Raw genomic sequence first — 23,185 nt, 5'->3', positions numbered from 1 at the left:
GGTTGTTACGTTTTTAGCCAAAGTTTCTGAATTTGTCAAAAACTTGTGATGAATGCGCAAAAAGTGACGTAACAGGGAGGAGGTTATTAGATTGTTAAGGTATCTACCTCAACTTACTATGGCTTTACAATGGCTACAGATGGCTTGACAGTTGTTGTCTGGATTTGGGTAGAAATAATTCCACACAGAAGTGGTGGCTTCTTTTTGTCTTTTGCCCATACATGACAATGGGCTTTTTTTAATAACATGGGCAAAAACTGTTTCCACTGGTGCCTGATTTACAAAAAATATCATCAACATCCTTATTAGTGCCAGCTACATAAATATCCTCTTCATTCTGGTGCAATTCTACAGTAGTATCCTCAATTTCTATGTCAGCATGTTGACTTTTGCTGCTTATCCCCACATTTGCAAAGAGCACACAAATGGTGGAAGGAGCCACCTCTTCGTGTATAATATTGGAAAGGTCAGGCTCACACATGGCACCAGCGGGCACACTTAGACTCTCCTCAGGGATTTGTGGTGTTTCAGAGCACATCGTTGGATCCTGTGCCATAAAGTTAATTTTTTTGGACAATTCTACAGGGAGAAGGGCTTACATCATCATAAGAGGCAGAACCACCATACATTAAAATAAAGGCCTTAGACTTTCATTGCCACTGCGTGTGGTGAATGGCATGTTGGCAATTTTATGTTTTTCTGCACCAAACTTTCCCTTTATAACATGTTTTTTTTTTCTTTGCAACCGTATATTGTCTTGATTAAAGATGCCTCGACTTAGGGGGTAATTCAGATCTTATCGCAGCAGCAAATTTGTTAGCTAATGGGCAAAACCATGGGCCTAATTCAGACCCGATCGTAGATGTACTAAATTTAGCACTGGCATGCGGGGAAACGCCCAGCACAGGGCTAGTCTGCCTCGCATGTCAGGCCCTACCCCGTCACACAGTACAAAAGCATCACACAGTGGTGATGCTTTTGTATTTGAAGAGTAGCTCCCTGGAAGCGCAGCTCCTGCGCTCTGGCAGGGATCTACTCGTCGCAGTGCTGGTCGCAGTGGCTGTGTGTGCTGTCACGCAGCCGCCGTGGCCCGCCCCCCCCCCAACGGTCCGGGCACGCCTGTGTTGTCTGGACCGTGCTCCCTAAGCGGCAGCCAAACACCGCTGGCCCGCCCAGCGACCGCCACTGCCTGTCAATCAAATACTGGCTGCTTTATTTTTACACTGCAGTTTAGATTTCAGATTGAACACACCCCAACCAAATCTAACTCTCTGCACATGTTATATCTGCCCCCCCTGCAGTGCACATGGTTTTGCCCATTAGCTAACAAATTTGCTGCTGCAATCAGATCTCAATTAGGCCCTTAGACCCTTAGACCCTTTATTCCCTTGAGCATCGAATTTAGTAGATGATGTTGAATGACTAGTGTCCTCATTATGACTGGTGGCAGCAGCTGTTGCTCTTCTGTACACTGGTCATAATACATTTTTCAATTCGCAGATCACTGCATGGAGTCACAGGGCTTTGAACAAAGGGGGTAATTCAGAGTTGATCGCAGCAGCAAATGTGTTAGCAGTTGGGCAAAACCATGTGCACTGCAAGCGGGGGGCAGATATAACATTTGCAGAGTTATATTTGGGTCAGTTATTTTGTTTTTGTGCAGGGTAAATACTGGCTGCTTTATTTTTACTCTGCACTTTAGACACCACATCCAAATCTAATTCTCTCTGCACATGTTATATCTGCCCCCCCTCCCCCCTGCAGTGCACATGGTTTTGCCCATCTGCTAAGAAATTTGCTGCTACGATCAGGTCTGAACTAGGCCCAAAGTGCACTAGGGTAAAGCGCTCCAAACAGTGCAAACAAAACAATAGAAATATACTGTATATTTTATATTTTCCTACTTTTGAACTTGCAGCCTTGTTCAATCTATGTGGAATCCTTTTTCCTGTCTCCAAAGTCCTATTTCCAAAGTCCTTTTTTCTATCTTGGGCTTCCATTCATATCAATCTGACCTTTACTTTGGCTTCTGGATGCCCCAAGGCTCACTGTATTCCTCATCATGCCTCTTAGGAGGCTTGCCAATATTTGATCTTGTACAAGATCTTCTCTCTGGTTGAATTGTCACGCTGATGGTCTCTGACCTCCAATACAGCTTCAAATGCTACTAGTATGTCAAGTGGCACAAAATTTCTTTCCATTTCCACTTCCAACTTTTCTTCAACTTGCGCTGTTTCCTTGAAGATAATCTCCGCAGGCTTCACAATCTTTCTTGTGTTTGGATTCCGCAATCTGTAACGTTTGCACTCATGGCAACAGCCAAGAATGATGCACTGCACTGGTTTTGAATCCATGTTGCATCTTTCTTTTATTATATGCTCATAGGCTGTGCTTCCAAAAGTCTTAAGATTTAATCACTTGGTTTTCTCTTTGACCAAGTTTCAATAGATGTTATGTCCTTTGGGGCAAGTGTAGGTTAACGATTCTTGGGGTAAACTGGAACTGCATCCTTTAGCATACAGTACATCTTGTTCTCTCCACTATTACATGGTTTGCTCATTCACTAACACCATGAGGATAGGCAATAGTGAATTGATGCTCTATTCCACATATTTCTTAAGGAATATTCCACCTTTCTGTTGAGCTATTATCTACAGTTATCCGCGCTGTGTCTTTTTTTTCTAAAGAGTCTACTGTATTCTACAATCTTTTGCTAAAGAGTTCTGTCTGCTGACGTACACATGTCATTCTTGGGAAGTCATCTATAACTGTTGCAAAGTATCTTTATCCACTTACTGACTTTACTTCCATTAGACCACACACACATCTAAATGTACCATCTTAAGGGTGTGGTATTGTAGCTCTGCTTGTTCACTTGGAAAATGGCTGACTTCTTTGTTTCCCTAATATACAGTTCTTACATATGGGTTTCTCTGTGTGTCAGTTACTGACATTCCTGTGATCATCCCATTTTGTAACTCTGAACACTGTAATATGTCCAAATCTTCCGGATGCAGTTAATTTTCCGGCAGTCGGGATCCCGGCGGTCAGGATACCAACGCTGGAATCCTGACTACTGACAATACCAACAGCCGGAATCCAGGCTCACAGGGGCTATTCCCATTCATTGGTGTCCGTGACACCCATAGAGTGGGAATATAACCTGTGGCGAGCGCAGCGAGCCTGCAAGGGGGCTCTTTGTGCTCGCCCCGCTGGTGGCTGGATGCCGTTGTCATTATGCTGATGGCCGGCATCCCAACCGTCTGTAAATCATAATGATCCCCAAATCTTCTATGCCAACGAAAGTGACTCCCTCATTATCATCATCATCGCATAACTGTACTGTGTATCAAGGTTGTACAATTGCTGACATATTGTGCCTGTAGCTATGATGGTTCCTCTTCAGTTTTTCGCAATGCACCTTCCTTTAGCAAATGGAACACTGTGGCCCCTCTCTTCTAGGATACTGATTGGCTATAAGATTTGTTCCTATCTCTAGTACATAAAGCATGTCTTGGATTTCTGTGATTTTTGTTCTTTTTCCAATTTTTAAGCAAGCTTTAATTGTCCCAACTTTTGTAGCTGTAAGTACTTGGTTGCCAGACAGTTTAATTGTGATAGGGTTACATTTTGGTAACTTGGTGCAGCACTCCTCATTGAAATACCATGTTGCATCTGAACCAATGTACCATGAAACTCTTCTGCAGCTATCTGTAACACTCAGTGCATCATCATCTTTGCTCTTTAACTCAAATGCCTCATGGCTATTGTAGCACTTGAGTTTAAATTTGATGAATGTTTCACTCTTTTTATATGCAATGTAGTAGTCTGGAACTGTAATAACTTTGCTCTGAGTGTGTCAGAGGAAGTCATATTTTTGCGTAAAGTTCTGAAAACATTCTCTACATCATGTATTTGCATTAAAACAGAAGTTAATTGCTTAGAGACATATGTAATAACTCGTAGTATTTAAATAATTGATGTCCACATATCTTAAGCGGACTTCTTCCCATGTGTTATGGAGTACATGTGTTGATCCACACTAAAGCCTGTGCCTCCCATGGCTCTTTATATCATCTGGGTTGAGTCTGCATCTGGTTCTACAATGACCTTCCACAACCTCTCATGCTTAAATTGCATTTCCATAGCAAACTTCCAGGTTGTATAATTATCTGCACTGTGCTTGTATGTCTGAGTGCTTGGGCCCATAACCTGTTGGGAATGATGTGCAGGTGTTATTTGCAGAATTATAGATGCACACCAGCATATGAGTCATACTATGAATAGCCCAGTTACTTAACCAGTGGTTTTGGTTTATTGAAGATATAACCGGTACAGCTATTCTCGCTGTTTATTCGTACTGCTTCTCATGGCTTAAAGCTTCAGCATAGTTGGGTTCTATACAGCTCAGCGGCCAGTGAGTGCATGCTGCTTGCAGGTAGTGGTGCACGGGGATCCGCTCAGGATCCCGGCGTTCACCATGCCGCCGCCGGGTTCCCAAGTGTTCACAAACCCGACAGTTGGCGTGCCGACTAATAGGGACTATTCTCACTCATGGGTTTCCACGACACCCATAAGGTGGGAATAGAACCTGTGGCAAGCACCAATCCCACCTATCCAACCTGTGATGGATGCTGGAACAGCTTCATGCAGGTAATCACTGAGGTCTCACTGGACAGAAGTTTCATTTTACCAAAGATGGCTGCAGTCACTTGGTACACCTCCCTGGGTCTCTCCTCTAAATTAGAGTCTATCCTCTAAGCAGTAACACTCCTCTTTCTAACAAGTAATACTCAGAAATGTCTCCTATTTATTCCCTCTTTACAGATGTGTCCTCATACATTTAGCCTCAATATGGCATACTTTTTGGGGGGGGGAGAAAATGCAGTTTAGGGGCACTGCAGTGTGTCATAATGTCAACTTGGGGAAATACAGTGTGGCATGTAATTTGGGGGCACTACAGTGTATCATAATGTCAACTGGGTGCACTACCTAGGGGTTATAAAATGAATTACAGTAGAGTACCACTATTGGCATGAAATGAACAACATCTGCAAAGACAGAGGTATCTCTCTAAAAGCATTAGGGTACCCTTAAAAATGTTGCTATGGGACCCACCAACTTCCACATGCACCCCTGCTTGTAAATACAGAAGTAACGTTTCCCAGCCAGTTGTAACCTAGTACAACTGGTATTTGTTTCTTTTTAATTGGATAATTAAAGGACACAAATTGCTAGATGTTAAAGCTGTGCTACACTAATTAGTTACTTCACTCCATACTACAGTTAGCTAGGTACACTCTATACAATAATCTGGCTGGTTGGAATGAAAATCTGGTAATATGTGTGAGTAAATGATAATAGATCATTTGCTCCCAAACACTGGAAAATGAACAAACATGGTCGCTCAGATCAATTGGTTACATTAAACGGATTTTATCAATTTGTCTGAACGACTGGTTTTATCCATTTTTCAGTGTTTGGGAGCAAATGGTCAATTGTCATTTGCTTCCATACATTACCGGGTTTTCATTCCAACCAGCCAGATTGGACAGATAATTGTATAGTGTGTATCTATCTAGCTCAACTCCAGCATCACACATGGGCAGATTCGATTAGCTAGTGGTTTAACCCCTGGCTAAATCTCTGTCCTGAGTAATTCAATTGTGTCCCATCCCCTAGTGTTAAGCCTTAGAGGGTGCACTTAATGAGAATTTTTCCTTGAAGAATCAGAACCTACATGGAAAAAGCCCCTCTGGGGCTTACTTCATGAAGTGGCTTATAGATCCTGGGTACTTAGAATCTATGGGTTAATATGCATTAGGTGTGCAGGGAATTTGCATAATAATTGAATAACTATGCAGCTAATTGAATCTGCCCATAATGCTCTCACTGTGAAAACTTTTTCAAAGTCACTAGAGCTGTTTACAGGAATGTGTTCATGTATATTTAGTGCAGTGTCTAACTTTTCCTTACTTTAGTAACTTAGAGACTCTGTACATAGAAGAAAACAAAAATCTTAGTGCCACAATTCTTTTAAATGTTTAGTACAGTGCATGCATGTTTTTTTTAAATTACTTAATATTAATAAGTTACGTAATATTAATATCTAGTTACCAGCCAGTCAAAATGATGGAACAACATAACAGTAATGTCAACACTTGAATTGCTCCGTCGGGCACCATCTAGTGGCCACTGGCACACAAAACCCTTAATTTCCCCCCATAGAGGTGAGGAAAAGCGCTAGTCTTTTATTATATAGGATGACTGATTAATGTATAATATTAAAAAATACTTAAATATTTTAAGGTATTTAACCAAAACCACCAGCAGAGTAGATAATGTGGCTGTGAGACCAACACAGTAGTCCTCAATGGTTTTTGTGATTTTGTTTTATAAACTTTCAGTAAGTGTAATTATTATATGGCCACTGCTTCTGTACTGAACTGTTCTTTTCTTTTGTATAGATTGGATTCTACAATGCAGTAGCTATCCCTTGCTACACAACATTATCACAAATCTTTTCTTCTACACGACCACTCCTTAGTGCGTGCAGGTAACAAATATAGGTTTATATATGCCCATGTCGATATTGTGATTTTGTACATAACATTGTTTATGCTGCCCATCACTACCGCTTAATAAGTACCTGGGCAAATACGGTGTTATTTTGAACAAGAAATTATGAAACCATAAATAATAAAATAAAGTAATGAAATAATAATTTACGGCTTGTTTACTCTTGCCATATTGGGGGAGATGTATTAAGCCTGGAGAAGTAATAAAGCAGTGATAAGTGCAAGGTGATAATGCACCAGCCAATCAGCTCCAATATGTAAATTGACAGTTAGGAGCTGACTGGCTGGTGCATTATCACTGCTTTATCCCTTCTCCAAGCTTAATACATCTGCCCCACTGTAATATAGCTACAGCATAAAATCGCTGTTAAAAATCTGCTTGGCAACTGTGGGACAGATTCAGAGATGTACAGATATAGCCACGTTCACTGTGGCAGCGAATAGTCACAGGTGCAACTAGTTTTTTGCAATGTGCATACATATGTATATTTGCACCAGCGGCCCATTGACATTGCGTTGTGTGACCATGGGTGTGAATATTTGCAGCCAGGAGCAAATAAGATGTACGCAAAACCAGACTGTATGTGTAGATCAGTAGATCCAACAGTGGTTGCAGTACCCCTTGTCAATCATGCTGCGGTCATTTGGAGGCAGCGTGGGGGCAGCAATGCTGAGCACTTTACAAAACGGGGGATTTTTGTAGGTGTGTTGGGGCCTGGGTCTGCATCTTCTGACACAGATTTCCTGGCATCTGCTGGGTGAATTCCCTGGTCATCCTGAGTAACCTGAGTTACTCCAGAGACCAGTGTTCATGCAAATGATTGGATGCTGCATCTTTATATACAGCAGCGGATCACAGAAGCATGTAGGAGGCGTCTATTTACACAATTCCCCTACTGCAGTGATCAGCTTATTGTCATAGATGCAGCTACAGTGTGATCAGCATACTGTAAGTACATTACACAGTGTGTCTGCTCTCACTTGGGCATGAGTCAAACAGAACACAATCTAAATGCTTTTATTCAGAGAAGGGGAGCTGAGCGTTTACATGCAGAATGCTGAGGCAAGGTAACAGGCCAGATAGGCAGAAAGCTCCAGCAATCTGGAAGCAGAAATCAGCAAACATTCTTGAAAAGAGTTATCTGTAACACCTAGTCTCAAAGTTTATTATTAATATTGCAGCCCCAGAGGACAAGAAGTTGCAAAGCTTAGATATTAACCAGCATTCTATTATTGCCAGAAATACTGTAAAATAGCGCTCTTCTCTTTGTGTCATATATCTCTTAAGCTGGGTACACATTAGACGACCTGTGTACCCAGCTGACGGCAGATGCGACAGAAGGATATATATTGTGCGGCCCGTACACACTGCACGATATGGTTAATGGCCGCACAATATATCATCAAACTGTTCACAATATCATCTAGTGTGTGCCCAGCTTTAGCTATTATTCAGATTAACTAGACTAGATAAGTGACAATTTAAAAGCCGTTATCTGTTGCGTTCCACATTTGGATGCCAAATCTTTCACATTTTTCAAGTGGAATTGGGTTTACGTATTCCCAGTCTTACTTCAACCATACCAGACTGATTGAATTGACTTTTAGCCAGCTCTATTCATAGACTACAATATAAATCCAATGAGGTGTGAATTTGCAAATACCGTGTAAAATTGTGAAACAAATGATTGCAATCGGAATTTGTATTTCTGCAGAACGGGCTTATTCAAAACTCAATTTGCTTAAAATATTGCCACATACTCACTCTTTAGTTTGGGCAAATGTTCCTGTGATTGCACACTTGTAATTGCAACCAGTGCAGTTTGATGATGTCACAGGAGTTGTGCTACTTTTATTAACTGTTTATACCTCACCAGAATATACAAACACATAAAAGGTGATTAGAGCCAGAACTATATATTGTTGCAATACACAGTAAATATATATATGTTTCGTTATGTTCCGACTGCTCATATACCTGTTTAATGTTCAGATGTGTAAAGGTGACATGTTTGCGATAAATATTTGTAACATATAGTTAAAATTGCTCACAGGAAACCTGGATAACAGTTATTGGTTAGTAACCAATGTGCCTATTATTTAGAACCATTTAAATCATACGAAGAAGAGATTAAGAAGTCATACGAAGAGCAGGATTATGCATACCGGCGTCCGTTTGCTCCAAAATGATCTGTGGATTAATACCACAAGAGCTGGATGAAGATTTTGGGGGGCCTAGGGCACTTAAGACTGGGGCCCCTAAATAGGATCATTTGGGACACAGAGTATACAGTCACACACGGTATATACAGCATACTTACTAGCATTGGGCAGTGGAAAGGGATACACTGCACGCTCCTGAAAAGGGGTCTGGCCTCCCGGGTATGGGGGCATGCCTCATGGCATCCCTTGTTTCGTGTCTCTGGGGGTGTGCCCAGCACTCCTGGAGTTGCTGGGCTGCCCCACATTAGTTAGAGGCCGTGCGCATGTGCATGGCATCTCTTTACCCAATGCTATGCGAACAGTGTTGTGTGATGAGCCCAAACAGTCCCCCACCCATCCTGGGACACTGCGGCTTCTGGGTGGGACAGCGAGACAGTCCCACCCAAAGCGGGACAGTTGGGAGCTTATGTATGTATACAGTCACACACATACATACCATTACATGCACAGACACACACAAATACACATATATACATACAGTACATGTTCAAACACATACATAAATACAGTCACAGACGCATACATACATACATACAATCACTCACTCATATATATATATACACACACACACACAAACACACAGTCGCACACATATAGACAGACAATATAGTACGCCCCTCTCACCTTACAGGGTACACTGTTTGTAGTTAGCTACTCCCATCCTCTCTCTACAACTCGAAACCTTGCAGTCCAGTCCTGCTTTGCAATGCACTGCAGTTATAATCAATGGTTGTGAGGCCCGATGTGACATACCCCCTTTCACCCCCCCAATCCGATCCTGAACTAGGGTTGCCGCCCCGGGATCAGGAACTGCTGGGATCCTAGGATTTATGCCAAAAATTGTCCAGGATTCAATCCTGGGATTGAAAGCTCCAATCCTATGATTTTTGGGATCAGGCGGTCCTTTGTTTTTTTAATGCCAGGCAGCGTCCTCAGGAAGTTCAGATGCTGCCCGGCTTCCCCTGCGTAGCGTGACGTGAAGTTAGAGGTCACGCTGCGCAGCCAGGCGCCCGCCGCATGGACCTTGAATTGGATAAAGTTAGCCACCCGCCCTCCAGGTACCATGGTGATAAATTATAGGGGCTGGTCATGGGGGAACACACACACTGGAAACAAACCAATCACGGGTATCCCAGGAATCCTGGGATTGACCATTTTTCAATGCTGATACCCGGGATTGAAGAAAATGGCCCGGGATTGGTCACCCTACTCTGAACATCATCACTGTGCATGGAGACTGATCTGATAACCTGTCCAAAATTACAGACATCTTCATCCCTGTACAGCAAGGGTTAGAGTGACAGAAGAATTGCTGACATTAAACCACTTGTATGTATGAACTTGTAGGTTCAACTGTACCAAGAAAGCTAACATATACAAAATGAACTATTAAAACTTAATTAGATAAGACCTTTATTGTTTACTAATACTAAATAAATACTGTATCTGGAAGCAAAAGTTGAGTATTTTTTTTTCCTTAAATTGACCCTGATTCTATTTTAATGATTTATACATTTTCATTTTGCTTTCCTACAATGAAAAATAATGCAGACTATGGCTAAATCAGTACTAAAGTGTCGGATTAACTACTTGCTGATGAATACAACAGCACACATACGAATGGCTTAAGACAGAAGTTCCCAAACATTTTTGAATTACAGCACACAAGAGTATCTGCATTTTTTTCACGACACCCCTAGGCCGAAATTTGGTTAATGAGAAATCATCAAAAACAATTCAATTTAGTAAAGTGTGCTTACATGTCATCCTTAGGTTTATTTTTGGGATGGTGGACAAGGTTGCGTTTCTGTTTGTCCACACATTTTATGATTGGCATCAACCAGCTCCAGTTTAGCACATCACATGGACCATACATAATTTGATTTGGTCCTGGCTAACCAACCCGTGGCACTCCTGCAAGTGGGAACTACTAGCTTAGGCTTTTCTTCCCAACCACTGACTCTTAAGTAAACTAAAGGAAGAAAAATGTCTAATGTGTGTCCTGGGTCTCCCTTAGGACCTCCTCCCAGTAGGACATACCTGGCACAGTTTATATGGAGATAAACCAGTCTGAAGGAGCAGTGTGCTCTGAGGCTCTCACTGATTTCCAGACTCCTCACTTTGTAATGGATATGGTGTCCTGCAACAATGCTATGAAATGTCAAAGAAATCTATAGTGCACATACTGTAATTGAACTTAAAGGTTTGTGTAAAATGTTCTGATGTAAGGTAAATGATCGGTATAGAAACATAGAATTTGTTGGTAGATAAGAACCACTTGGCCCATCTAGTCTGCCCCTTTTTTTTTACCATATATTTTATCTCAACCTTACTTTATCCTCATTTCTTTGTAAGGATATCCTTATGTCTATCCCATGCATGCTTAAATTACTTGACTGTCTTAGCCTCTGCCACCACTGATGGGAGGCTATTCCACTTGTCCACTACCCTTTCTGTGAAGTAATTTTTCCTCAAATTTTCCCTGAACCCCCCCACTACCACCACCACCACCTCCAATCTCTGTGGATGTTCTCGTGTCCTATTGCATCTCTTCATTTGGAGAAAGTTCTCCTCCTGGACTTTGTTAGAACTTTTAAATATATCAAAGGTTTTATGATTATCATGTCCCCCCTTTCCCTTCTCTGCTCCAAACTATACATATTGAGATTTCTTAGTCTTTCTGGGTATGTTTTGTGATGTAGGCAGTGGTGCAAGTAGAAAAAATGTCCTACGGGTACTGTGTGCGCGCGCCGAAGGCGCGTGTTCAAAAAAATGGGTGTGGTCAAATGCCACATGGGGCGTGGCCAATGAAAATGGGGGCGTGATATACATATGGGGGAGGGGCAGATACACGTATGACCCCAATAGTGCCAGATACACATTGCCCCACAGTGCCAGAAATACATTGCCCCACGGTGCCAGATACACATTGCCTCACTGTGCCAGATACACAAATGTCCCCAGAGTGCCAGATACACAAATGTCCCCAGAGTGCCAGATACACAAATGTCCCCAGAGTGCCAGATACACAAATGTCCCCAGAGTGCCAGATACACAAATGTCCCCAGAGTGCCAGATACACAAATGTCCCCAGAGTGCCAGATACACAAATGTCCCCAGAGTGCCAGATACACAAATGTCCCCAGAGTGCCAGATACACATTGCCTCAGTGCCAGATACACATTGCCTCACAGTGCCAGATACACATTGCCTCACAGTGCCAGATACACATTGCCTCACAGTGCCAGATACACATTGCCTCACAGTGCCAGATACACATTGCCTCACAGTGCCAGATACACATTGCCTCACAGTGCCAGATACACATTGCCTCACAGTGCCAGATACACATTGCCTCACAGTGCCAGATACACATTGCCTCACAGTGCCAGATACACATTGCCTCACAGTGCCAGATACACAATTGCCTCACAGTGCCAGATACACAAATGCCCCCAGAGTGCCAGATATACATTGCCTCAGTGACAGATACACAAATGCCCCCCACTGTGTCAAATATACATTGCCCCCCAGTGCCAGATACAGAAATGCCCCCAGTGCCAGATACACAAGTATGCCCCCATTGCCAGATATGCCCTCAGTGTCAGATATGCCCCAGTGCCATATACACATGTCTCCGCAGTGCCAGATATGGCCACAGTGCCAGATACACATGTCCCCCCAGTGTCAGATATGCCCCCCAGTGCCAGATATGCCCCCAGTGCCAGATACACATGTCCTTCCAGTGCCAGATATGCCCCCAGTGCCAGATATCCCCCAGTGCCAGGTACACAAGTCCCCCCCAGTGCCAGATATGCTCCCAGTGCCAGGTATACATGCCCCCCAGTGCCAGATATCCCCCAGTGCCAGGTACACAAGTCCCCCAGTGCCAGATATGCTCCCAGTGCCAGGTATACATGCCCCCAAGTGCCAGATATGCTCCCAGTGCCAGGTATACATGCCCCCCCAGTGCCAGATATCCCCAGTGCCAGATATCCCCCAGTGCCAGGTATAACATGCCCCCCCCCCAGTGCCAGATATCCCCAGTGCCAGGTATACATGCCCCCCCAGTGCCAGATATCCCCCAGTGCCAGATATCCCCCAGTGCCAGATATGCTCCCAGTGCCAGGTATACATGCCCCCCAAGTGCCAGATATGCTCCCAGTGCCAGGTATACATGCCCCCCAAGTGCCAGATATGCTCCCAGTGCCAGGTATACATGCCCCCCCAGTGCCAGATATCCCCCAGTGCCAGGTATAACATGCCCCCCCCCAGTGCCAGATATGCCCCCAGTGCCAGATATCCCCCAGTGCCAGGTATAACATGCCCCCCCCCAGTGCCATATATGCCCCCAGTGCCAGGTATAACATGCCCCCCCAGTGCCAGGTATACATGTCCCCCCCTCCCCTGCTCACCGCTGCCGTCGCCGTCCTGTCTGTGTGAGGGAAGGAGAGCGCAGCCTGCACCCTCTCCTTCCCCTCAGTCTCCGGCGGCTGTCTCAGTTTAATTCAGCGCCGATCCGTGAGCCAATCAGAGCTCGCACCCGCGAGCTCTGATTGGCTCACGGATCGGCGCTGAATTAAACTGAGACAGCCGCCGGAGACTGAGGGGAAGGAGAGGGTGCAGGCTGCGCTCTCCTTCCCTCATAGCGGCGGTACGGCGGGGAGCAGCAGAGGGAGGGAGGGAAGAGGAGCGGCGGCGGCCCATCGGTGTGGGTACGGCGTACCCACGGCTAAATTCTTACGGGTACGCCGTACCCACCCGTACCCACACACTTGCACCACTGGATGTAGGCCATGCACCATTTTAGTTGCCCTTCTTTGTAAAGTCTCTAATGTATTAATATCCTTTTATAGATATGCCTCCAGAATTGAACACAGTATTCTAGAGGAGGCCGTACCAATGACCTATACAGTGGCATTATTATTTCTTTCTGCTACTGATTCCTCCTCCCAATGCAGCCAAGCATCTGACTAGCCTTCTTCATTGCTTTGTTACATTGCTTACCTGCCTTTAAGTCACCTGAAATAGTGAAGCCTAGATCCCTTTCCTCCTCAGTAGTTTCCAGCATAGTGCCATTAATACTATATTTAGTCTTTAGATTTTTGAGACCCAAGTGCATGATTTTATATTTTTTGGCATTAAACTGTAATTGCCACACTCTTGACCATTCCTCTAGTCTACCTAGATCCTCAATCATTTGGTTTACCCCACCTGGTGTGTCTACCCCACAGGTTCTCAAACTCGGTCCTCAGGACCCCACACGGTGCATGTTTTGCAGGTCTCCTCACAGAATCGCAAGTGAAATAATTAGCATCACCTGTGGACCTTTTAAAATGTGTCAGTGAGTAATTAATACACCTGTGCACTTGCTGGGTTACCTGCAAAACATGAACTGTGTGGGGTCCTGAGGACCAAGTTTGAGAAACACTGGTCTACCCTATTGCATACCTTTGTGTCATCTGCAAAAGGCATACTTTCCCTTTAATGCCATTTGCAATGTCACCAATAAAGATATTAAAAAGCACTGGTCCAAGTACAGATCCCTGGGGTTCTCCACTGGTAACATTTCCCTCCTGTGAATGCACTCCATTTACCACAACTCTCTGTTTTCTATCATGCAATTAAGATCTTATCCATTCAATAATCCTAGTATCCAATCCAAAGCTTTCAAGTTTATTTAGCAATGTGGAACAGTGTCAAAAGCCTACTAAAGTCTAGATAAGCTATATTCACGGCTCCACCTTTATCCATCACTTTAGTCACACAGTCAAAAAAGTCAGTAAGATTTGTTTGACATGATCTCCCTCCAGTGAATCCATGCTGTTTGGGAACCTGTAAATTGCTAGATTTGATAATCTACAATTCTTTCTTTTTAGAGTGTTTCCATCAATTTTGTACTCACTGGTCTGCAGTTGTTTGCCTCTTCCTTGCTTCCACTTTTGTGCAGTGGGACTACATTCACTCTTTTCTAGTCCTCTGGAATTACTACTGTAGCTAATGACTGGTTGAATAAGTCTGTCAATGGTGCTACCAGCACCTCTTTAAGTTCTTTTAGTATCCTTGGATGTATCCCATCTGGCCCCATAGATTTGTCCACTTTCAGCTTTGAGAATTCTGTTAGGACCTTCTCTGTAAATGTACTTGTTTAATTTTTGTGAATATCCTTGTAACTTAACTGTGACCCCTTCCCCTCTCTTTCAGTAGTTAATACTGAGCAAAATGATTATTACGGTCTGCATTACATTGTCTCCCTGGAAATGGAAATGAAGAAATGGTTTGTATATTATTAGGGATGAGTTATTTAAATAGTTAAAAAATCTAGTTTCTTCCAGGTCTGCTTTGCATACCGTCTCCCAGACTTAACGTCTTCCTTATACAGCTGCTTTTAACCTTGAGCTGCCCCCTATTGCTGACTTGAGACCATTGCGGAATACTGTAGTCCATAAACCATAGCAGTTAGGAAACCTGGGAACAACATATTAGCCTAAAAGAAAAATTCATACTTATTTTATAATTGGCTTAAATAGAATATTAGGGGGGTGCAAGGCTTCTAGGAGCTCTAGACAGACAACACCAGCCTTGCTCTGCTGTGGGTACATATGCTTAGACACCTGTCACTAATGCTACCTTCTTTAGATACGAGATCTTCACTAACCAAATATTGCAGCAAAATAGATAAATAAAAAATTGATTAAAAGACAAAGGCACTGCTGGGCCCCTTACATAATCAACCCATATGCCTTATTGATATTCACGTGCTATACAGCACACAAAGTGACCACCATAAAATACAAACATTATCTCAGTGACGGCAGTACAGCAAATTTAGCATCCCAGTTACCACCATACTGCACAAACAGCAACCCAGTGAGCATCATTTTGCACAGAAAGTGTCCAGCATATCCAGTCCTGTAACAGGGCGGCAGTGAGTCCTGTGCCGGTCATGCCCCCTAAACCTATGACATCATAACACCACACTTTTGGTATGTAGAGCTTGTTTGGAGCATCCTAAGGAGGGTCTGGCCCTCTCCACAGGCTGCAGAGTGCCTGCCCGGAACATCCTTTGGGCACACTAGGTAGCTCTACAGTAGTTCTAGTGGCTATACTGCAAGCCACATTGAAGTGCTGTCGCCCACAGGGCTTCTATTGGCAGCACTGCTTACACACCTCTAGTTAAGGCCCTGAGTGTATCTCACAGAGAGTATATATGTGACCGCCATACCACACAGACAGCTTATTTTCACCAACTCTGGACATGTCAGGAGCTCTCAAGCTGTAGTAACACTACAAGTCCTAGCACATACTGTACATTCAGCTGATAAAGTGTCCTGGGACTTTTAGTACCTCTACTGCTGGACAGGCACATATACTGTAGTTGACACCCCAGTGTTGCAGATTCCCATCCTGTCCATCTCCTGGATATTGATTTCAAGGAGCATTGCTTCATCAATGGACCTAGATCTGTTTATTGTATGGAGACCCACAGGTGAGGATGCCTGTTGCCAAGCTGGAAACTGTGTCTGCGGCCTCACATGCTTGGAGCCTCCTTACAGGCCAGGCACTGTCACATCAGTTACAGTACATGCAGTCCTACAGGGCTCACAGCTATCATGAGCCGTGGCCACCAAAAGTTATGACAATGCAGCACACTGCATGTCTAACATGCTGCCTGTTATTAGGGGAAGATGTAGAAGCCACACAATGGGAGAGGAGAATAGAGCACTATGCTGATCCACAGCGCACACATGGAGTAAGCATCTGCTAGCAGTTTGTTAAAAAAAAAAAATTGTCCCAAAGTAAAGAGGTGGGGGGATCTACCACTGACTAGGAAGAGGAAACTAGAGTTGTAGAGGAAGGAGCAGAGGTCGGGTGCAACACTGGTTGCCTATATGACCAAAACCATCAGTCAGTGCTGCTGTTTTAAACAGCAATGGGGCCAGTCCTAACTGGCAGTGCAGTGTGTGGGATGACATACAGGGATGTAGCTAGCACTTTCTAGGCACCATAGCAGCATTTTGTAGGGTCCCGAAATCAGTGTCAGAACTTGCAAGTAGTGACTACCAAACAACACAGGCTACATCCCAGTGTCCAATATTAATCTGTGCCCCATTAATCAAATAGTAATAATCTGTGCCCCCTTTAAACTCATTAGTATCTAATGTCCGCAGCACTGCTCGTAAGCTACACAGATGGAGCTACTAGCAGAAAGTGATGAGAAAAAGGTAATGGGGAGAGGCAGAGGGTGACGGGCAGATGCAGAGACAGCCATATAATGCAGAAAGCATTGCAGTGACCAAATGAAATTGTAAATATCCTGACACCATTTGTCTTTGGCAAGGCCCATGTGGGAAAATGCAGGCTGTACTGTTAACACAGTTAATCGGCTAAGACATTTTAAAATGAAAGTACCTATATACATTGGCATTTTAATTACGCTTATGATGGCAGTCCTGTGACAGTGCACAACTAATTGTCATATAAATTATATATTATACTCTGACTCTGTGATCCCCCCCACACACACGCCTGTGTGTGAATTCCTCTGTTAGAGTTTATGTAGTATTTAGTGATCAGCAGCTGTTCTCTCCTGGCTCATTGTTCAGTTTGTCAGTGAAGTTTATTCATCTAGTCTTTACACAGCCCTCTCAGTATTCTGTGTATTAACCTCAGAGTGAGTCTCCATAGTGCTCTGCTTCCTGGTGTGTGGTCCTAAACCAAGTTCACAGAGGAATTCACACACAGGCAGATCTAGACACACCATCTACAGGTTGAATCTAGTCCACCTGTTTGCTCTGATGTCTATTAAGGAATACTGATGCCAAAGAAACTGTGATTTGCTTGAAACCATCTGGGACCTTGTGAGTGTGATGAGTTTAATGAAAAATCTGTCACCATTCAAAAGGATCTCTACACTATATTGCTTTTTCTTCTCTTTAATTTATATGTGTGATTATTGGTGGTTTCACTCGTAAGGGAAACACAATCACACATTCTTGCAGGTTGAGAAATACAACAAGAGTATGAAAATACCGAATGTTTTATGTGACGTGTTAAACCTGGAGGGCGCCTGAGTGGAATATATTGTACTATATTAGTCTTAGCTGGTGGTAATAATCTTTAGTACACAGCTGGCGTCCAATACCAAATGTGGTATTTTTTTTCAAGGATTTTACCTCACCAATAAAGTTCCCTTTACATACTAAAACAACTTGATCTAATTCACAAACCAGGAAGTCCTTGTCAAGAAGTGATTTCAAAAGAGCAGGTAGCTCATGTTCTCATAGACATTGATAAGAAATGGTTGATTGTGTATATACAATTTCTATAGATTATATCTGTAGATCATTCTGTTCAGACCAGGGTTCCCAACCAGAGGAACACCGTGCATATCAGCAGCAGGAGACAACCTTTAAATATAGTGCTCATACCAGGTATCTTCCACTTCAGTGTAGGTTTCCTTCTTGTAGAGCATATGTACCAAGGGCAACCAAACTCCCAGCACGAGAGCTGAGACCCCCACCTGATCTGTTTTTCTACCAACACTGCTATTAGTCTCTCACTCTCATCTGCCATCCTATCATAGAATGACCACCTCCAAAAATGATTCTCACAATGGCGCATATCACTTTATACAAAAAATATAAGAGTTCTTACTCCAGTTAATTTGAGAGATAAGTGACTCCAAGTTCTTTTATCAGGCTGAGTTTGAAAAATGACAGATTGGGAAACCTGGTGGAAGTCTCATATGGAAATCTTCATGATATATGTTTGAGAACATCTCTACTTCATGATAAAAGAACTTGGAGTCACTTATCTCTCAAATTAATTGGAGTAAGAACTCTTATATTTTTTGTATAAAGTGATATGCGCCATTGTGAGAATCATTTTTGGAGGTGATATATTGTTATGGTCAATTTGTGAAGTACCATTGGTTTCTCATAGGCTGCAATTCACGATTAAGCGCATTCAAGATCATTCTCTCTTTTATATATCATAGAATGATGTCAGACAGCAGAGGAGACAAAGGCGTCTTAATGTTGGAACTATCTCTCATTTACACATTTGTCCACAATACACATGCTGATTTAACTGTGTATGTACATATACAAACAATATGTCGAGATTAACTTGCTGGTGAATTACAGTTCTGCATGTGTATTGATGGGTTGGGTTCGCGTGACCGCCAGTCACAATACAGATGGCAGGATCCCGGCTTTTAGATGCCCAGTGGGGGGGGTGGGAGGGGGGGGGGAGCAGTGCAACAAACTTGCCATAGGTTTTATTCCCACTCTATGGGTGTCATGTACACCCACGAATGGGAATAGTCCCTGTTAGTCGGCATGCTGACTGTTGGGATTGTGAGGGGGCAGGATCCCGGCGTCGGTATTGTGAGACCGCTGATCACATCACTAAATCCCGTATTGATGCCTGTTACTGATGTATCCTGGGTACCAACAGCTAATTTTTGCGTCCGTATATATCATCTGATTGTATTTCACAAGAGGACAACTGTTGAAATTGTGAGTGCTGATCACTTAGGAAGGTCATGCACATAAGTAGCAATATCTGCCTGAACACTAGTTATTAATTATGTATAATCAAGGTGAATTTATGCACCCACGTTGGTTTTTGTGCTGATATGAGTGCTTCTTACCGCTTTTTGCTTTATATTTGAGGACTATTTTAGAACTATTGTGAGTTACCCTGTACTGACAATTGTGTACTAATATAAGGTCTCAAACACATTAATATCACACACCTGTCTCTGGGCGTTGTAATTGTATTTAACTCATACTGTATGTAAGAGAAATATTCTCAGCACTGGATAATGAATCATCCACTACACCTGAATGGTAGAGGTGACACTTGTTTTGTCACTCGATTTGTTTATTGTTGAGACAGTTCACTCATCTAGAAGATGAATGTGTGTTTTCAGGGTCTGTTCAACAATTTAAAGGACTGTACACCCTTATATTTTAATTGGTAAAATAAAGCATGTGTTTTAAACTAATAATCTATTTATATGAATTTACAAGCGTGCCTCTAAAATGAATAACTTTCTCTATTTGCTTAGCTAATGGGTCATTCCACATCACATCTATTTTTTTTAATGAAAAATTGCTATTAACCTTTTTTTTTTACAATGCATTTGCAGCTCACCTAATTGAGCAAGAGAGTTAAGCAAGGTCTCATTTTAAACCTCTTTTTATGGGCTTCCATATGATATATTGCATCGCAGTATTTTTTAATTAAATGTAAACATTTTAAAAATTTTGAATTTTTTCCCCAAAAAAATTATTCACACTGATGTTAATAAATCCCCAAAGTTGTATCTTGGGACTATGATGGGATTACTTGCTATAAATGTTTTCATTTTTGAGTGATTCGTAAAAATTGTATTTATTAAAGCATTACACATCTGAGAAAAACAGTATTTGTTTCAGTTCACTTCATTAGAGGAATGTATGTTTTTGAGAACCAGACTCCACAGACTGCACCTGCTCCCACTTCTGCGCAGGCATGCAAACTTAACTGGAAAGATGCAAAAACTGTCTTGCAAAGGTGATTTGCAACCCAGCATCAATCAACTGCCACATAGGGTACTGTACATCATGTCCTGGAACTGCAGAAATCGAAACCTAACTTGAGGAAGCATAAAAATGTTCCACCAATGAATTACTGTTTACAGGTGCACTTTAGAAATGATACAGAAATCACCATCTAAGTTCATCAATTTATTTAGTGACAAACTTTTTGTGCTGATTCACAATGACTTTTGGGCAAAACAACAAAGTTCATTCATGAACCATTTTTTAAGTTAAACCTAAAAGATTTAGAATGTGCTGAGAACTACTCCTTTGTCATGCAGGATGAGGCCCAGAGCTATCATTGGACCAGTGTTCAACCTACACTTCTCTCATTTGTGGTATATTACAATGGAGAAACAAAAAACTGAGCATTGCGGTGCATACGCATGCGCAGTTTAGACCTTATCGCCGCTGTACAACACAGCCTACCGATCAGGTCTGAATTGCCACCTAAGTACTGTAGTCACCACTATGATGATCCCTTCTTATTTATGTATTACTAGTTATTTATATAGCGCACACATATTCCGTAGTGCTTAACTCACAGATTCTGCCAGCATCATTCTCTCGTGCCAGTGAAGCCATGTATCTGCCCTTCATTGAGTAGAGCTCCTAACGTGAGTAGGTAGATTGTTTGCAAATAGTGATAAGGGCCCCATACACTACAACGATATGTCTGAGGCTGAAGTCTGATGCAATTTCCCTTGAACTCTCTCGGGACCTTCCCAGGAGTGATTCCATACGATTTGGTACTTTTAAATTAGATCTATCACATGCGATTGATGAAGCCGCTATAAATCGCATGAGATATATCGTATGGCATACAATTGTACTATAAGATATATCTGATGGGCTAAATTAGAGGGCTAGGGGGGCTGGGAGTGTCCTGAGAATGCCAGTCAAACTTCCCTGTGATACATCGCATGCGATATATCACATGCACAAAAAACACACTTTTTCCATCCAATTCCGATATATCATTAGTGCAGCACCAACGATCTAGAGGCTCAGATTCGATGTTCACGGGGCCACACATCGGATCGGTTTGAATGTAAAACACATACAATTTGACAATTTTCATAAGATATATTTGCCCGAAAGGTCGAAATCAAATGAAATTGTGCAAAATCGTTGTAATGTATGGGGCCCTATAGTCTACTCTTTCTAGATTGATTTGGCCAAGCTTCATTTATAGAATCTCAACTGATAATTAAAATGTAACATTTGCATGCCCTGACCATCTTTTCCCAATTCTCTGGTGTGAAACTTATTTTTTTTTTTTTCCTGTGTCAAGGGATAATCTACATCAGTGGGAGAAAGTCTCCAGGGGAGAAGACACCACCGTTTGGATTCCCACCCAGTCAAATGCAACAGATTCATCAGATTCTCTTCCTGTTAAGATTGATGACTGATTTGCAGTGTCCGTATTTATCTAAATAAAAAAAAAAAAGTGACAAGAAAGGCTTGTGGTAACAAAGTCTTCACAGAATGGAAGAACAACAATGCCAACGTATCAGGGATAAAGGGAGTGTTCTGGAAAGTCGGACACAAATATAACAATATTTTTTCATAGACCTATATCTTTTAGTAAAATTGCAGTGCTCAGCAAACTAGTTTGTTCAGACCTGTATATGTTCACTGTGTTCTTTTAAGACCCATCTGGTACTAAAATGCTGCAGCTAAAATATGATTATTGTGGTCTAGATACACATTTACACACTACAGTACAGTATAGCACTACTATTTGATTACTTCAGCATGGTCTGAGCTGTAACTCTCTCTCTCTCTCTCATATATATATATATATCTCCTATGTGTGACTGCTAAAATTGCACCATAAAAATATGTTAATTTATTAAGTAGGTTTGATACCATGGCTTCTATATTGGCAGGGGTTTCCCTTTTCAGAAAAAGAAGTCAATTTGGGAACATTAATTTGTGAGGTCTTCTAAGAATTGGTAGCACTTAGAAAAAAAACAAAAATGAAAAGCTCTAAAAGGTTAATTTGTTTAGAATGTTTGTATTTGCATATTGCAGATAACAGAATTCTAATGTTGTGTAATTAACAATCTTGTCCATTGAATGTATGCAAAGACTCCCAAAGATGTTTGTAATAGAAAGGTGGTGTTATCATAGTGTTTCATATTTTGTCCTTCAGAAAAAACCTTCATGGGTTCAGCTCATGCAGGAAGGCACAATACGCTTTTTCAGCTATGGGGACTAAGACTAGAGTTCTTGATGTCTAGCGTCAGTGTTCTTACACATTCTCAGAACTGTGACTTAACTTGAGAAGTTGTTTTCTGTGATCAACTTCTATGCTCTGCTGAACCAGCTCGCTGAACTTTGAGGCAGCCAGTGCATAAGTCTATATACAGTAGAACCATACAGTAGAGCTGAAGAAGAGTTCTATTTAGCTTTGTTACTTTTTTTAGTTAAAGTAACATTATAATTTAAGAGTGTTCAATTAATATGATGAATGTTCTAGTAGAGAAAAATTAGGACTTACAGTAGCAGGGTCGCATTATTTGTTTGTACTGCGAACTGGCTATTTCTGCTTGTCAATTTATGTTATCTCTTTAACTCATTCCATAGTTAAATTGCAACTAGATTATTTTGAGCTACTGTACCGGTCTATCCTGTTCTATGCACTTGTTAATACTATCAATCGGAGGTTCCGTAGTATGCAACGTTTTGGTTGTACAGTAGTTTAGAACAACAATTTATGGCTAATTAAATTTGTTTTTCTTTACTGTTGGTATTAAAGTCCCTTAGGGTTTATCTGAGAATTAAGTA

General features: G+C 42.1%; 1 protein-coding gene across 2 annotated transcripts in view; it reads left to right on the top strand.

The window, feature by feature from the left end:
* The window catches only part of PDE10A (phosphodiesterase 10A), a 490,921-nt gene extending 469,047 nt beyond the window's left edge, over positions 1-21,874 (top strand). For both annotated transcript variants that reach the window (XM_063917548.1, XM_063917547.1), the window contains exons 21-22: positions 6,468-6,556; positions 21,687-21,874. In XM_063917548.1, coding sequence (XP_063773618.1) covers positions 6,468-6,556; positions 21,687-21,804 — 207 coding nt within the window. In that variant the 3' untranslated portion in view covers positions 21,805-21,874. The remainder of the gene's footprint in view (positions 1-6,467; positions 6,557-21,686) is intronic.
* Positions 21,875-23,185: the final 1,311 nt, after the last annotated feature.

Source organism: Pseudophryne corroboree, chromosome 4 (genome assembly GCF_028390025.1).
Source record: "Pseudophryne corroboree isolate aPseCor3 chromosome 4, aPseCor3.hap2, whole genome shotgun sequence".
NCBI classification, from domain to species: Eukaryota; Metazoa; Chordata; class Amphibia; order Anura; family Myobatrachidae; genus Pseudophryne; species Pseudophryne corroboree.
This window is presented reverse-complemented; position numbering and strand designations above follow the sequence as displayed.